Raw genomic sequence first — 18,321 nt, forward strand, 5'->3', positions numbered from 1 at the left:
GCTCCCAATGGTGGAGCAATTAAAATTAGGGGACACTCAAGAGGCCAGAATTGGATGAATGGAGATATCTTGGAGGGTTGGAGGAGATTGCACAGATAGAAAGGGGCAAGGCCAAGGAGGGATTTGAAAACAAAGATTAACGACAAGCGCTGCACAACATTACTGTATGACCGACCCTGCACATTTCTGGCAATTTCTGCTTTTATTTTAGATTTATTATATTCAGTTTCTCTCTCCCTCGTACCGCAAGGATGAAATAGTGACAGTTTGTTTCCTTTACAGAGCACAAGAGAAATAGAGACTAAAAAGAACGAAGGGAGGTTAAAGCTTTTTGTTTTGGACGCAGATACGCAGGTGAGCTTCGATTTTATTTGGTTGTTTATTCAAAAATGAGGTTTGAAATAACCTGGACCTGATATTGCACCATCGTTTTGGAACTAAAGCGGTGAGGTTTTGAGGAGAAAGGAATTTGGTGCTTAAGGCAGATATACCGTAGAATCATAGAACGGTTACAGCACAGAAGGAGGCCATTCGGCCTGTTGTGTCTGTGCTGGCTCTTTGCGAGAGTAACTCAGCTAGTCCCATTCCCTTTCCTTTTCTCTGTAACCCTGCAAATTTTTTCTCTTCAGGTGTTTATTCAGTTCCTTCTTGAAAGCCTCGATTCAATCTGCCTCCACCACACTCTCAGACAGTGCATTCCAGATCCTAACCACTCATGTCGCCTTTGGTTCTTTTGCCAGTCATCTTACACTGGTGTTCTCTGGTTCTCGATTCATCCACCAATGTGCTAAATTTGGGTGGAACTTGGTCTTCACATCCCACTGCTGCAGTCACTCTCCTCCAATTATTCCCACCCCCATCCCAAATCAGGATGCACTGGGGGGTGTAAGACTTCACCTCGTGGCATTTTGTCGTGGTCAAGCCCCCTTCCCCTAACCCCCACCCCCTACTTCATCAGTATATCACCTGAGGTTTTGCAGGCAGGATTTACACAGCCTATTGGACGGGTATGGTGATGCACCAGTGATGTAACTGGATGAGTATTCCAGAATCATAGGCCAATAATCCAGGGAATGTGTGTTCAAATCCCGCCATGGCTCTCAAAGAACTTGAGTCAAGATTTTACAATAAAAATCTGGAAGTAAATAGCTGGTGTCAGTGGAAGTGATCATGAAGCTGTCAGACTGTTGTGTAAATCCCAACCAGTTCACTGCTGTCTTTTGGAGAAGAAAATCTGCCAGCCTTACCCACTCTGGGCCTGTATGTGACTCCAGTCCAACACTAAGCTTGTTGACTCCTAGCTATCCACTGGAGTGGTTCAAGAAGGCAGTTCACTACCACCTTCTCAGGGCAACTAGGGATGGACAGTAAATGACAGCCTGACCAATGACGCCCACATCCCAAGAACATAAAAACGTAAGAAATAGGAGCAGGAGTCAGCCATTTAGTCCTTGGAGCCTGCTGCAACATTCAATGAGATCATGGCTAATTTTTTACCTCAACTACACATTCCTGCACTATCACCATATCTTGTAATTCCCTCAGTACCCAAAGATCTGTTGACCTCTGCCTTGAATATACTCAATGACTGAGCGTCCACATCTCTCTGGGTTGGAGAATTTCAAAGATTCACAACCCTCTGAGTGAAAATATTTCTCTTTATCTCCGTCCTAAATGGCCGACTCTTTATTCTGAGACTGTGACCCTTAGTTCTAGACTCTCCAGCCTGGGGGAAACATTTTCTCAGCATCTCCCCTGTCAAGCTCCTTAAGAATTTTATATGTTCCAATGAGATCACCTCTCATTCTTCTAAACTCTAGGCAATATAGGCCTCATCTACTAAATAGGACAATCCCTTCATCCCAGGAACTAGTCTAGAAAATGAATGAATTAAAAAAGATTCTCTCAGTAATTAAATAATATTAATATAACTGGGCCAGCATGACAATGGGCTGAATTTTACCAGCCTCGACACCGGGTTCATGGCGGGGGAGCTTGGAAAATACAGCCACGGGTCTCGACGCCGGGAAGGCCCCGCCCCATTTTACCGGCAATGGCGAGGCCTTGGGGAGGCCCTCCCGCCACTCGGCGAAAAGAAATTAATTACCATATTTAAATACATGATAAAGGAATAATTACCTACCTTTCTACGATGGCCATCCCATGCCGATATTCTGGCCGGTGGTCAAAAATCCCGCGCCTTCGGATTGGAGATCTGAGGCTGAACACTGGTGGGGGTGGGGTGGGGGGGGGCGGTGGCGGGTGGAAAGCAGGGAAAACTGTTACGATTGGCTGAAGAGGTGGTGGGAAGTGGTTGAAGGGCTAAAATATCTACGTTTGGGGGTGAAAGGTCGGGACCGGCAAAACAGATTTTTCAGGGGGTAGGGGGAGAGGGAAATAAAAAAAACTTGCTAGGTCATTGGGGGGGGGGGGTGCGGGTGGATGAGGGGCTTCGTTCTTTTATTGAATGTGAAAGCTTGAAACACACTTGCATTTCTCTCTAAAAATGTAAATGTCTTGTAAGGACTTGAAGCCCTTTAGAAATGGTGCCTGCGCGGTGGCGCCGGACGCTGTTGCCGTGGACAGAGTGCCCCCCACTTCCACATCATCGGGGATCTAACAGAGGTCCTGCCTAGTGTTACTTCCAGTGCCATAGTGAAACTATTGTAATTTTGGGCTTGTGGTGTTTTACTGGTCTATAATGCATGAATATGTCTGCATATAGATTATGTGAGAACACAAAGCTACAGTAAAATTGATTGAAACTGAAAAGTAATGTGGTTCATAGAATCCTACAGCACGGGAGGAGGCCATTTGGCCCATCAGCCTCTGCTGGATCTTTGAAAGGGTATCCAATTAGTTCCACTCCCCTGCTCGTTCCCGGAGCCCTGCAAATCTTTCCTTTTCAGGTATTTATCCAATTCCCCTTTTGAAAGTTATGACTGAATCGACTTCCACCGCCCTTTCAAGCAATAAATTCCAGACCAGAACAGTTGTTTGAATAATTTCATTTTTTTCCCTCAATTTAAGAAACTTGACTTCTCTAGTGTTGAACCAGATGTGAAGCCATTTGAAGAGAAATTTGGAAAACGGTTTCTGGTGAAATGTAACGATTTGTCCTTCAATCTGCAATGCTGTGTGGCTGAAAATGAAGAGGGGCCCACGACTAATGTAAGTTCAATGGTCTCCGTATTCTAAAATGGGTATGGAGCCACTGGAGAGGGTGCGAAAAAAAGATGCACAAGAATGGATAGCAGAACTGAGAGAGTCTAAGCATCCGTAAATAATGAACAGATTGAGAGTTTTTTTCTAGAGAACAGAAAATTGAGGGATAACCTGATAGAGGTCTTGAAGATTATGGAGGGGTTCGATGGGATAGACATAGAGAAAATGTTTCTGCTTGTGGGGGAGTCCAAAACAAGGGGCCATAAATATAAGATAGTCACTAATAAATCCAATAAGGAATTCAGGAGAAACCTCTTTAGCCAGGGAGTGGTGAGAATGTGGAACTCACTACCACAGGGAGTGGTTGAGGGGAATAGTATAGGGGCATTTAAGGGGAAGCTGGATAAACACATGATGATGGAGAAAGGACTAGAATGATAGTGTGAGATGAAAAGGGGTGAGAGGACACTCGCATGGAGCAGAAACACTGGCATAGACCAGTTGGGCCGAAAGGCTTGTTTCTTTGCTGGACATTCTGTGTAATGTTGTAATATTAGATTTTTCTTCATAGGTGGAACCTTTCTTTGTCACTCTGGCGCTATTCGATATCAAAAATAGTCGAAAGATCTCAGCTGACTTCCACGTTGATCTAAATCACCCGACAGTTCGACACATGTTTTCAAACTCGACATCCATCATGAATGGCAGTGATAGTTTAACCATTTCCCAGAAATACATCAATGGCATTCCCGAGAGCATGTTGCAGTATCCCAAACAGGTGGGGACAAATACTCATTCTGACCATGTATTCCACCTCTGGGCTGAAACGATGTCTTCTCAATGCTTACTCAGCTGTTTCCTTTAAAGAAAAGCTATTTAATATACGTACTGTGATTGAGTTTGTTTAGAAATATGTGGAGCATTTTTTTTTGGAAGTTGAAGGGACACTGCAAAAATATTGAAAATATTGCTCCCACATATGCTGAGCTTGCTAACCCTCTGGAATCTTTTGGATGAAGTGATAACTTTCAGTGGGTTGCAAGGTTTCGAACTGATGCAGCTTATAAAACTTGAGTGTTAGATTTTTATTAGTAGCAGGAGTATTATTGGTACAGAATCAAACTGGGGTAGCTGGAGTTAAGATACAGATCAAGCATTATCTAATTGAATAGTGGAACAGGCTGAATTACCTTCTCCTGTTCCAATTAGATGCTTATGTCTTACTGTCACTTTAATGCATAAACCAACTGGGCTGAATGGTCTGTTACTGTGTTAATTCTATAATTTTTGGTTGACTCTATAAAACATCAATCAACAAATTGGAGGCACAGGAATATATTAAATTTGTCTATAAATTGTTTATTTAAGCTGTCTTTAAAAAATACTAGTCCAAGCCAAAATTGCTATTTTGGCTTGATGTCATTATTAGCCTGTGAAAAGATGTGAATTAGTGACAAATTTAAAATCAAAAGGTATTTTAAGGATTGTTGACCTTTTTGAATTTTGTTTGTGTAGGGGATTTTCTCTGTCACATGCCCTCATCAAGATATATTTCTCGTAGCTCGTGTGGAGAAGGTTCTGCAAGGAGGCATCACTCAGTGTGCTGAATCTTACATGAAAAGCTCCGATTTAGTCAAGGTATGGGGGTCAGAAAATGATTGACTGCTTTCTCTCCACTTTCTTGCTTTGCAAGATTGGTCATGAAGCAATGTGTCAGTGGAGAAAGAAAGACTTGCATTTATATAGCGCCTTTTATGACCTCCGGACATCTTGAAGCACTTTCCAGCCAGTGTGGTGACTGTTGTAATGTAGGAAACGCAGCAGCCAATTTGCGCACAGCAAGCTCCCACAAAAACATAATGATCCAGATAATCTGTTTTTGTGATGTTGATTGAGGGATAAATATTGGCCAGGACACGGGGGCGAACTCCCCTGCCCTTTGAAATAGTGCTGTCGGACTTTTTAACGTCTCATCCAAAAAACGGCACTTCTGACAGTGCAGCACTCCCTCTGTACTGCATTGGGAGTGTCAGCCTTGATTTTATTTTTGTGCTGATGTCCTGGAGTGGGACTTGAACCCATAACCTGCTGAGGCTACCCACTGAGATGAGGCTAATCGCATCAGCAGGGGTGGGTGTGAAGATTTGTGCCGCCACTGACTCTCTGACTGCCTTAAAATAATTGCCAATTGCGTCCTTACCCTTCCGACCCCCTGCCAACATGTTTTTTTATAACCATTGCCTCTCTTTTCCTGAAGGCAGTAGTTTGCACTTCCAACAGTCATCTGGTACCTCATCTAGATAACCACCCTGCAAATGCATACCCAAATGGGACATCAGCCAATTCTTTATCACCTCAAATATACACAATGAGTATCTGGGGATGTTGAGAGGTTCTCCATGTTCTAATCCAGAAAGCCTGTTGGTGAAGGATTGACCTGAAGCCAGTGTTTATACACTTTGATATTTATTTACAGAGTTACAAATTACAAGTATACACCTCCTAACCCAATAGTCATAGTTCAATCTGTGTCTATTTATAGAGGTGCAAATGAATCCCCAGTTAGTATCCACCACCTGCAGACAATTAAACACAATTAATGTTCAATTAACACTCTCCACTCTTCCCAATCCCACACCACAAATGATAATTAGATCAGCTATCGTGCACCTCAACAATCAGCTACTCAACGCAGCCAAAAAATGAATTATTTTCGAGCCACGTGGCTTAGTATCAAAACCAGAGCACGGATATATCCATCATACCATTGGAGGAGCTCTGAAATTTAAAAATCATTCTTGTGTTCAAATCCCTCCATGGTCTCACCTCTCCCTATCTCTGTAGTCTCCTCCAGCACCATAGGCCCCCGAGATCTCTGCACTCCTTCAGTCCTGGCTTCTTGCACCATCTCCAATTTCCTTCGCTTTCCTTAGCCCTGTGCTCTGGAATTCCCTCCATAAACCTCTCTATCTCTCTCTGTTCTTCCAAGTTGCTCCTTAAAACCTACCTCTTTAACCAAGCTTTCGGTAACCTGTCCTAATACCTGTTTATGTAGCTCGATGTTAAAATTTGTTTGGTATCGTTCCTTCTGCTACATTAAAGGCACTATATAAATACAATTTGTGAATGTATTGACCTGCTAACTGCAAACAGCTCTGCTGCCAGCAAGATTGGAGGCTATATTATTTCCAGTGCAACTTGACTTTTGCCACTGTAGTGCGTCATGATATTGAATGGACTGTATTCTGCAAGTATCTTGCCTTACAAAGAGTCTTACTTGGTGAGCTGATCAATCACTAACAATTGCAGGTTGCGCTGAAAGTTTTGAAAAATGCCAAGCAGGCCTGTGCAAGACTTGGACAGTACAGGATGCCTTTTGCCTGGGCTGCAAGGTAAGAGGGAATAAAATTATTGGTCTGAAATATTTTTTAAAAAGCTAATATAGACCCTAGCATTATAACTGGCTCAATGGCTGAAGTCCGGCCGAAACACTGGCATACACTGGTGAGGCCAAACGACCTGTTTCTGTGCTGTATATTCTATGTAAACAATGCAGATTTTGGAAATATTGGATATGGAGGAGCATAGGGACAGGAGGAGGCCATTCAGCCCTTCGAGCCTGTTCCATCATTCAGTGAGATCATGGCTGAACTGCGACCTAACCTGACGTTGCCCCATATCCCGTCAAGCCTCGGTTAACAAAAATCTATCAGTCTTAGTTTTAAAATTAATAATTGATGTAGCATCAATTATTGTTTGTGGAAGAGAGTTCCAAACTTCTACCCCTCCTTTGTGTGTAGACGTGTTTCCTAATTTCACTCCTGAAAGATCTGGCTCTAATTTTTAGACTGTGCCCCCTAGTGCTAGACTCCCTGACTAGCGGAAATAGTTTCCCCCAATCTAGCCCTTAATATCTTGAAAGTAAACTGCAACTCTGTAACCTAGAAAGATCTTGAGTTCTACATCATTAGGCTGACATTTTGAACAACATCTGAAGCTTTGTGGGCGGCACAGTGGCGCAGTGGTTAGCACCGCAGCCTCACAGCTCCAGTGACCCGGGTTCGGTTCTGGGTGCTGCCTGTGTGGAGTTTGCAAGTTCTTCCTGTGACCGCGTGGGTTTCCTCCGGGTGCTCCGGTTTCCTCCCACAGTCAAAGACTTGCAGGATGATGGGTAAATTGGCCATTGTAAATTGCCCCAAGTGTAGGTAGGTGGTAGGAGAATAGTGGGGATGTGGTAGGGAATATGGGATTAATGTAGGATTAGTATAAATGGGTGGTTGTTGGTCGGCACAGACTCGGTGGGCCGAAGGGCCTGTTTCAGTGCTGTATCTCTGTCTCTCAAGAATTATATTACTTAAACTTCAAATCACTTTTTTTTATTCATTTATGTGATGTGGGCATCACTGGCTATGCCAGCATTTATTGCCCATCCCTAATTGCCCTTGAGAAGGTGGTGGTGAGCTGCCTTCTTGAACAGCTGCAGTCCATGTGAGGTAGGTACACCCACAGTGCTGTTAGGAAGGGAGTTCCAGGATTTTGACCCATGACAGTGAAGGAACGGCGATATAGCTCCAAGTCAGGATGGTGTGTGAGTTGGAGGTGAACCTGCAGGTAGTGGTATTCCTGTGCATTTGCTGCCCTTGTCCTTCTAGTTGGTAGAGGTCACGGGTTTGGAAGGTGCTGTCGAAGGAGTCTCGAGTTGCTGCAGTGCATCTTGTAGATGGTACACACTGCTGCCACTGAGCATCGATGGTGGAGGGAGTGAATGTTTGTGGATCGGGTGTCAATCAAGCGGGCTGCTTTGTCCTGGATGGTGTCGAGCTTCTTGAGTGTTGTTGGAGCTGCACCCATCCAGGCAAGTGGAGAGTATTCCATCACACTCCTGACTTGTGCCTTATAGATGGTGGACAGGCTTTGGGGAGTCAGAAACTGAGCCACATGGTTCCTAGCCTCTGACTTGCTCTTGTAGCCACTGTATTTATATAGCTACTCCAGTTCTGTTTCTGGTCAATGGAAGCCCCTAGGATGTTGATAGTGGGGGTTTCAGCGATGGTAATGCTGTTGAATGTCAAGGGGAGATGGTTAGATTCGCTCTTTTGGAGATGGTCATTGCCTGGCACTTGTGTGGCGTGAATGTTACTTGTCACTCATCAACCCAAGCCTGGATATTGTCCAGGTCTTGCTGCATTTTTACATGGACTGCTTCAGTTGCGAATAGTGCTGAACATTGTGCAATCATCAACGAACATCCCCACTTCTGACCTTCTGATTGAAGGAAGGTCATTGATGAAACAACTGAAGATGGTTGAGCCTAGGACACTACCCTGAGGAACTCCTGCAATGATATGATTGACTGAGATGATTGACCTCCAACAACCACAACCATCTTCCTTTGCGCTAGGTATGACTCCAACCAGCGGACAGTTTTCCCCCGATTCCCATTAACTTTAGTTTTGCTAGGGCTCCCTGATGCCATACTTGGTCAAATGCTGCCTTGATGCCAAGGGCAGTCACTCTCACCTCACCTCTGGAGTTCAGCTCTTTTGTCCATGTTTGAACCAAGGCTGTAATGAGGTCAGGAGCTGAGTGGCCCTGGCGGAACCCAAACTGAGCAGGTTATTGCTAAGCAAGTGCCACTTGATAGCACTGTTGATGACACCTTACATCACTTTACTGATGATTGAGAGTAGGCTGATGGGGCGGTAATTGGCCGGGTTGGATTTGTCCTGCTTTTTGTGTACAGGACATCCCTGGGCAATTTTCCACATAGATGCCAGCGTTGTAGTTGTACTGGAACAGCTTGGCTAGGGGCGCGGCAAGTTCTGGAGCACAGGTCTTCTGTACTATTGCCGGAATATTGTCAGCACCCATAGCCTTTGCAGTATCCAGTGCCTTCAGTCATATCTTGATATCACGCGGAGTGAATCGAATTGCCTGAAGTTGTAATAACTTATTGTTGCAATAACTTATGCTGAACATTTTGGAATTCGTTTTCAGCTAATGTTCCTTATCAATATAAGATCATCTTCTTCTTTGGCCTCCTTATCTCAAGAGACAATGGATAAGCGCCTGGAGGTGGTGTAAATAATATGCAAAGTAGAGATTTACTATGAAAGTACTGCTTGATTCAAAAGGAAGTGTTTTCTCTATTTCTTGATGTTTATTTAGCCATACCCTTTTAATGGTTTTGAGTTGTTAACTTTTTTTTAATTAACAAATTTTTTTCCCCAAGTTGCTCTGTTATTCACAACCTAAATTTCTACTTTCCATTCATTAGACCCGTCTTCAGAGATAGTCAAGGAACTCTTGACAAAAGTGCTCGATTCTCAGCACTTTACAGACAAGATAGCAATAAGCTCTCCGATGAAGACTTGTTAAAATTGTTGTTGGACTTTAGGAAGTGAGTGTGCTTTTCTTTATGGTACATTTCTTACGGCTATAATGGTAAATGCTGCGGGAAAAGGTCAAGAGTTTCTGAAATCCGTTTGGGTATAGGGCGGCACAGTGGCGCAGTGGTTAGCACCGCAGCCTCACAGCGACCCGGGTTCAATTCCGGGTACTGCCTGTGTGGAGTTTGCAAGTTCTCCCTGTGTCTGCGTGGGTTTTCTCCGGGTGCTCCGGTTTCCTCCCAAAAGACTTGCAGGTTGGTAGGTAAATTGGCCATTATAAATTGCCCCTAGTATAGGTAGGTGGTAGGGAAATATAGGGACAGGTGGGGATGTGGTAGGAATATGGGATTAGTGTCGGATTAGTATAAATGGGTGGTTGATGGTCGGCACAGACCCGGTGGGCCGAAGGGCCTGTTTCAGTGCTGTATCTCTAAAAACTAAGGCCCACTGTTTTACTGTTGCTACATAGTTTTACACTATCCAGTAGTATAAATTGAAGTAATTACGACTTGGGTTTCTCATTTGCCTTCTTGTATTGTACGTCGAAAACGGCATTAACCTTGCATTTCATTCTTGTTTTATGTTTAATTAGACCAGAAAAGATGTCTAAACTTCCGGTTATTTCGGGGAACTTGGATATCAACATCGACAACGTGGCTTCAGATTTTCTGAGTAAGTTTACTTAGACATTCTCATCCTTCTGTTCAAATCCCTTCACAGCTTCCGTAACCTCCTACAACCCTCCGAGGTCTCTGTGCTCCTTCAATTCTGGCCTCTTGCGCATCCCTGATTTCTTTCACCCTGTCATTGGTGGCTGTGCTTAAGTTGCCTATGACCCAAGCTCTGGAATTTCCTCACTAAACCTGTCTAGCTCTCTGCCTGTATCTCCTTGTTTACAGTGCTCCTTAAAACCTACCTCTGTGACCAAGTTTTTGGTCATTTTTCCTAGTATCTCCTTACATGGCTCAGTGCCAAATTGGGTCTGATGATACTCCTGTGAGGAGCACCTTGTGATGTTTTACTACACTAAAAGCGCAATATAAATACAAGTCGTTGTTATGACTAACATTGTTTGTTCATAAAGTTTCAAATCTAACGTGTGCTAAATTTGTGTGTGTTTTTGTAGCTTGTGTTAACTCCTCGTATATCCCAGTGAAACGTTTTGAAAATGGTTCCAAGGTCACAGTTACTCATGAAGTGGAGGAGTTTGTTCCTTGTATAGCAAAACTATCTCAGCCTTTCACCACCTATAACAATCATTTCTATATTTATCCAAAACATCTGAAGTATGACAGTCAAAAATCATTTGCAAAGGTGAGTAAAGAATGTGAAATTTTATATCTATTGAGTTTTGAATTTTGAATAGTTAACTTTATTCTTAAATCTCGGTTGTAATTTTAATCTCTCAAGTTGTTGTTTTCATTAACAATTATTTCTCCCTTCTGACTGCAATTTTTGTCCCTTCCTTCCCTGGGACCATTGATGTCTTGTTAGGACTCTGGCTGCCTCTAGACCATTTCTTGTAATTCATCAGGTTACTATCGCTTTTTTTATTCCTTTGTTAGATATGGGTATCGTTGGCAAGACCAGCATTTATTAACTATCCCTAATTGCTCTTGAGATACAACTGAGTGGCTTACTAGGCCACTTCAGAGGGCAGATGACATTGTCTGGAGTCACAAATAGGCCAGACTGGGTAAGGACGGCAGATTTCCTTCCCTAATATGAGAAAGATGGGTTTTTACAACAGTTTGATAGTTTCATGCTTACCGTGACTGATAGCAGCTTTTTATTTTGTTAGTTTAGGTTTATTTAATTAATTGAATTTAAATTCCCCAGCTGTCATGATGGGATTTGAACTCATGTCTGTGGATCATTAATCCAGGCCTCTGGATTACTAGTCCAGTAATATAACCACTATGCTACCTGGACACTGAGGGGACAGTTTTGCCTGACCTCACTGGGTGGGAAACCCACAGGATCAGGTGAACACTGATTTTACACCCATCCAATATTACTTATTGGCTTCATTGGAGAATAAAATCGGGGGTGGGGGTGTAAAACCAACAATACACCCAAACCCCTCAGTTTCCCAACTGGCAGAATAGGATAAAGTTCTCCCTGAGTGTCAGTAGCCCATTGTTCACAGCTAAAATCTCAAAGAAGCCCAATCCTGTCCTTTGCCTGATGTCCATATGTGTACCAAAGCAGAGATCACTGCATAGAGGCTAGGAGTGGCTACCTTGACCAATTCTTGCCCCTTCTCCCACTGCCCCAATCCTTCAAAGCTGAACTCAGTTATACTACACCTCCTACCATCCAATCCATGGTCAGCTGGTGCAGCACTGGCCGGGATCAAATCTGCAACCTGATTGGTCTCTCCAGCTCACCAGTCGCTGTCGTAACAAGCTAAACCATTGGGCTATCTATTACTTTGTTTCAAAACGCTACAGCCTGGGCTGGTGGAAAGTATGGGTGGTTCAAAAGCAAAAGTAATTTGGGACTGTGTGCTTTGTCGTTAAGAGTAGAATTTTTTTGGTGCGATGTTTTCAACTGAGATGATGAGGAACAATCTCTGTCTCAGGAAAAATAATGTATGCAACAAGCATGGGTGCTTATAATGTTTATTGCCATATTGTGGTTCCATATGGCACAGTCTAATTAAAATCCATTTGGTAGGTTTAGCATGTAATGGTGTCTTGTGTTATTTCAGCATAATCTCATGAATACTATGTGCATTTTATTAAAATAAATTGGGAGCAGGAAAGGTTTATGGTGAAAAACGCCGATTCCGTCTTTACATCGATGACGTCAGTCACTCAGTACATGGTGGTTGGCTTCTATTTTTATTTTGCGATTTTCTAGAGTGAGCTATATTATCACATACTTTTGTGAAATTGAGTTTGTTGCTTTACATTTTTAATGAATGTTTTTGATTAAGTGTCATAGACTGAAAGATACTGTGTTGGTAAGGCACCTTTCCTGTCATCGGGCCATCCCTAACTGTTTCACAACCAATGGAGTAATTTTGAAGTGTAATCATTGTGAATTCAGCAAAATGGCAGCCAGCTTGCACACCGTAAGCTCCCACTAACTGCAGATGTGGTAAATTACCAGTTCATCTCTCATGATAGTACTTGAAGGGACATTGTTGTCCGGGACATGAAGGGAACTCTGCTTTTCTTTTGGGAAAGTGTCGTGGGGTCTTGTACATTCACCTGGACAATCGGATGGAGCCTCAATCCTAGGCTGGTATTTGCAACAGTTCAGCTCTCCCTCTGCATTGCACTGAACTCTCAGTCTAGGTTATGTCTTTAAGTGCTGGAGTAGGGTTTGAACCCACAACCTGATTCAGAGTCAAGAGTGTCACCCACTTGATCAACCTGACTCTGAGACTTGTGCCTTATTTGAGCCTGATTGCCCAAAAACATACATTGCACCCATTTCACTCTTGATTTTGGCTTGTTCAGATTGTGGAAATGTTATGTCTTCACAGGGTAAAATTGGGCAGGTGTCAAATTTTGTGGTAACGCTCCTGTGAAGTGCCTTGGGACGTTTTACTCTGTTAGAGGTGCTATATAAATGTAAGTTGTTGTAATTTTGTAGACACTAATATCTTGGTATCCTGCAGGTGCTGTGAGAGATGATGTTGGAACAATTGATGAGTTGAGGATAGTGTTATAATCCAGTCTAACTGATATTGTGCCTGTGTTGTCTGTGCATAAGATGTTTTATTTCTGTTTAGGCGAGGAATATTGCAGTGCGCATCGAGTTCAGGGACAGTGATGAAGAAGATTCACAGCCTCTGAAGGTTAGTAAGAATTTTGATCTCGAGGATTTTCCTTTGTATAAAACAAAATCGCATAATTCCTTCTTTTGAACCAAAAAAATCACTGCTTTGAAAAATTTTATTCAACTGCAGTATAGTGGCACTCAAAATTTTTGTTCACTATCATCCACGTGACATATTATAGCATAGAAACAGGCCATTCGGCCCAGCAGGGCTATCCTAGTGTTTATGCTCCACATGAGTCTCCTCCGACTCTATTTTATTTACTGCTATTCTATTCTTCTCTCACTTGTGTTTCTCTAGCTTCTCATTAAATGCATCTATGTTAATTCCCTCGACTGCTCCATGTGGTAGCAAGCTCCACATTCTCACCACTCTCTGGTTAAAGACATTTCTCCTGAATTCTTTGTTGGGATTTACTGGTGAATATCTTATACTTATGGCCCCCAGTTCTGGTCTTCCCCACGAATGTAAATACCTTCTCCATGTCTACCCGATCAAACCTTTTCGGAATTTTTAAAGACCTCTATCAGGTCACCTCTCAGCCTCTGTTTGCTCAAGAAAAGCGCCCCAGCCAGTTCACCCTTTCCTGATTGTCGTCACCTTTCAGTTCCTTGTGAAACTTTTTTGCACCTTCTCCAGTACCTCCATATCCTTTTTGCAATGTGGAGACCAGAACTGTGCATGATACTCCCATGTGTGGTCTAACCAAGGTTCGATACATGTTTAAGTAAGGTTGCTGATTTTGGCGATCTTCTGATGACAGCGTTTGAACTTGCAGATTTCTAGATGCCTTAGATTATGGATTTTTTGTTGAAGTATCCATATGTAGTAAATCTCTTGCTGTGATTTCTTGTTATTTTTGTAGTGTATTTATGGGCGTCCTGGGGGACCTGTGTTTACGAAATATGCTTTCACCATGGTGCTGCACCACCATCAAAACCCAGAGTTCTATGATGAGGTAAGGAACTGGCAATATATTGGGCAGCATCATGGATCCATGCTGCGGTTCTGCTGTGTAATTCAGGATGGGCTCTCGATGGATTGAGCTGGTTTGGATTTTAGGTCACGTCTGTTCTGTTTGTGTTTCAGATTAAAGTGGAGCTGCCAACCCAGCTCCATGAGAAGCACCACTTGTTGTTCACCTTCTATCACATCAGTTGTGACAATTCGAGCAAAGGCACCACCAAGAAGAGGGAAACCATTGAATCCCAAGGTTTTAGTTACATACATTTTTTTTTCCAAAAAGAGATGGGCGTATGGCATTATCTTCAAGAGGAAAGACTTGCAATTCTATAGTGCTTTTTTTTAACCACCTCAGGCCATCCCAAAGTGCTTCACAGCAAACGAAGTACCTTTTGAAGTGTAGTCACTGTTGTAATGTAGGAAACACGACCGCCAATTTGCGAACAGGAAGATCCCACAGACAGCAATGAGGTTATGACCAGATCATCCTTTTTCTCCCCAAATGAAAACAGAAAAGGGTGGGAAACCATTAGCAGGTTGGGCCTGAGACAGTGAGGTCAGATTTCCACCCTGGGCACAATTGCACCTGTTTTGAAAAGTGTTCCCCAGGTTTCTGCTCAAATTCATTTGCATGCAATGCAAAATCTGCCCTGAACCAGTACAACCCGGCAGCGTTTTAAAAAAAAAGTTGCTTTAAAAGATTTCTCTTTGTACGTTTAAGACAGGTAGCTCGGCAAAGTTTGATTAATATAGCTGAAAATGGGTTTGTCACAAAACAGAAAGCATTTTTAATGAGTGTCCATCCACCACCTCTGAGTAGCCCGTTTTAAATGACTGAAAATCACGTTTTAAAAACTTCAGAATCTCCGGACCGTTCGTCTTTTCTCTCTCCACAAATGCTGCTTGACCTGAGAGTTCCCAGTATTTTCATCTGTTATTTCATATTTCCAGCCTTTTTGCAGTATTTTGCATTGATTTTTTTTGAAAAGGTGATGTTGATTTGGAGATTAATTCTGGCCGGCACACTGAGGCAAACACCCCTGCACGTCTTCGAAATAGTGGCCTTGGAATCTTTTGCATCAACCTGAGGGAGTTGATGGGGCCTCGGATTTAACATCTCATCAAACAACACACAGATACAGTGTCGCACTCCTTCATTACTGCACTGTATTAACCTGCTTGTATAAATTTCCTTTTGCGATTTGAACAATTACTCATGCTAATAATGTTGTTCAGTTTCACTCTACTCCTGTTGCAAGTGCTGCTGCTTGTCACTTTCATGCTCATCAAACCATTCCCAATATGAAGCATTTTTCTTGCTTCAACAACACATAGTTTTAAACCAAAGGTTTTTTAAAAAGCGACAGTTTAATCTACTGGCGTGTCAGAGTGACAAGCTGGAAGAAAAACAGAAAATGCTGAAAATACTTGGCAGGTCAGGCAACAGCTGTGGGGAGAAGAACAGAGTTCTGATGAATGGTCATCGATCTGAAATGTTAACTCCTATTTGACACTTCAGTGCAGTACTGACAGAGTGCTGCACTGTTGGAGGTGCCGTCTTTCAGTTGAGACGTTAAAGCGAGGCCCCATTTGTCTTCTCGGGTGAATGTAAAAGATTCCATGGCCACTATTTTGAAGAAGAGCAGGGGAGTTCTCCCCGGTGTCATGGGCAATATTTATCCCTCAATCACCATCACAAAAACAGACGAGCTGTTCTTTATTACATTGCTGTTTGTGGGAGCTTGCTGTGCACAAATTGGCTGCTGCATCTCCTACATTACAACAGTGACTACACTTCAAAAATACTTCATTGGTTGTAAAGCACTTTGAGACATCCTGAGTTGTGAAAAGTGCTACAGAAATGCAAATATTTTCTTTCCTTCACAGGTCCTGCCTGATCTGCTGAGTATTTCCAGCATTTTCTGTTTTTATTTCAGATTTCCAGTATCCACAGTATTTTGCTTGTGAGATGAATTCGGCATTGGGTTATAATCAACAATTTATAATAATTAATTCTGCAGAGATGGCAAAATATCAACTCATTTGATCAATTTAATGTTTCTCTGTTGATGACTTTTCCATGTTCCAGTACTTACTTAGATTCCATAATAACTTTAAATGTAAACCTTAATATAGTCACTTCTTATGCAGTAGCCGACTTAGTTAGGAGTCATGTTCAGTGTCTTTATTTCCAGATGTGTCTCACCACCCCCCCCCCCACCCCCCTTGCTGGCACCCCTTCAAAACTTTTGTCAGGTTGACTGTTCAGTTTAATAAAGGATTGCATTCCACTTGCAATGCGACTGAATTCTGCATTGTGGGGATTGCTCTCAGACACTGTGTCATTGAATTAAAGTTCATGTCTGCAAATGGTGGCTTGTCAAAAACTGGCGTCATCTCTGAGCAAATAGTTTTAACTACCTGCTTTCCTTTTCCTGTAGTCGGCTATGCCTGGCTTCCATTGCTGAAAGATGGTCGGGTTGTGACCAATGAGAATCAGATACCTGTCTCAGCTAATCTCCCCTTGGGCTATCTCAGTTACCAGGAATTGGGAATGGGGAAGGTAAGCTCTCTGTTTCACTTTGGCCATTATTTCAATGACTAATGAGTGGGTATAATTTCACAGTTGACCTGTTCTACTACATTCCTGTGTGTATGCTGTAGTTATTATAGAGCAGTGCCAATTCACTGCAGCGCCTAATGTCATCTACATCTGTTTATAGCTCCCTCTTTATGACAAAGTGTACAAAGTACCTCTTTCTGTAGTGCTCCCTGAGGATTAAAGGGGGTTTAGTATACTTCAAAAGAATTCAGGAGAAACCTCTTTATTCAGAGTGTGTTTGGAATGTGTAGGGTAGTGAGGTGAATAGCATCGATGCCTTTAAGGGGAAGCTAGATAAACACATGAGGGAGAAAGGAATAGAAGGTTATGCTGATAGGGTAGGGTGAGATGAAGAGGAGTGGGAGGAGGCTTGTGTGGAGTATAAACACTGGCACGAACCTCTTGTGCTGAATGGCCTGTTTCTGTGCTGTAAATACTGTGTGATTAAAAAAAACTTCACAGTGTTTATTTTTCATAACTTGATTGGTTTAATGTGCTATCAAATGTTATGGTGCTCTTCCAGGATTCATCACATAATCTGTACTGAGTAGATACAGTGCACATCAAAGTCAAAATTGTGAACAGATATCTTTCTGTTTACAAAAAGCACCTCTAAATAATTATAATAAAACACAAACTACAAGTGCTTGAAATGCCAGGCAGATCTCTCAGCAACTACATAGAGAAAAGTCAGGGTTAACTGTGAGAGCTGAAAACTGAGAGATAATGAAGATTGACAAAACTTACCTAAATTTGTAACAAACCTTGGTTAGATCACACTTGGAGTCCTGAGCACAGTCCTGGTCGCCATATTATTAAAAAAAATGGTGAGACACTGGAGAAGATGCAAAAAAAAAATTTACAAGGATGATAGCGGGGAGACGGTGGTGTAGTGGTAATGTCTCTGAACTAGTAATCCAGAGGCCCAGGCTAATGCCCTTGGGACATGGGTTCAAATCCCACCATGGCAGCTGGTGGAATTTAAATTCAATTAATTAATTAAGCTATCATTGATTGTCATAAAAACCCATCTGGTTCACTAATGACCTTTAGGGAAGGAAATCTGCCGTCCTTACCTGGTCTGGCCTACATATGACTCCAGACCCACAGCAATGTGGTTGGCTCTTACCTGCCTTCTGAAATGGCCTAGCAAGCCACTTGGGTGTTAAGGGCAATTAGGGATGGGCAACAAATGCTGGACTTGCCAGTGACGCCCACATCACATGAAAGAATAATAAAAGAAATACTGAGAGGTTATACCTATCGGGGAAGATTGAACAGGCTGAGACTTTTTTCTCTGGACAAGGGAAGACTGAGGGGTGACCTGATAGATGTCTTTAAGGTTATGAAAAGGTCTGGTAAGGTAGGGGAGACCAAAACTAAAGGCCACTAAATGTGATAGTCACTAA

At 42.6% G+C, this 18,321-nt stretch overlaps 1 protein-coding gene across 10 annotated transcripts in view; it reads left to right on the forward strand.

Moving 5' to 3' along the window:
- LOC137371521 (dedicator of cytokinesis protein 9-like) overlaps positions 1-18,321 on the forward strand; it is a 291,071-nt gene that overhangs the window by 154,208 nt on the left and 118,542 nt on the right. For all 10 annotated transcript variants that reach the window (XR_010975239.1, XR_010975240.1, XR_010975241.1 and 7 more), the window contains exons 10-21: positions 283-354; positions 3,031-3,171; positions 3,737-3,943; positions 4,681-4,803; positions 6,475-6,557; positions 9,443-9,565; positions 10,147-10,226; positions 10,681-10,868; positions 13,300-13,365; positions 14,213-14,305; positions 14,437-14,560; positions 16,752-16,873. Coding sequence is in view for 7 of the 10 variants with exons in the window: in XM_068034244.1 (XP_067890345.1) it covers positions 283-354; positions 3,031-3,171; positions 3,737-3,943; positions 4,681-4,803; positions 6,475-6,557; positions 9,443-9,565; positions 10,147-10,226; positions 10,681-10,868; positions 13,300-13,365; positions 14,213-14,305; positions 14,437-14,560; positions 16,752-16,873 (1,422 nt within the window). In the remaining 3 variants the exon portion in view is untranslated. The remainder of the gene's footprint in view (positions 1-282; positions 355-3,030; positions 3,172-3,736; positions 3,944-4,680; positions 4,804-6,474; positions 6,558-9,442; positions 9,566-10,146; positions 10,227-10,680; positions 10,869-13,299; positions 13,366-14,212; positions 14,306-14,436; positions 14,561-16,751; positions 16,874-18,321) is intronic.

The sequence above is a fragment of the Heterodontus francisci genome, chromosome 6, assembly GCF_036365525.1.
Source record: "Heterodontus francisci isolate sHetFra1 chromosome 6, sHetFra1.hap1, whole genome shotgun sequence".
NCBI classification, from domain to species: domain Eukaryota; kingdom Metazoa; phylum Chordata; class Chondrichthyes; order Heterodontiformes; family Heterodontidae; genus Heterodontus; species Heterodontus francisci.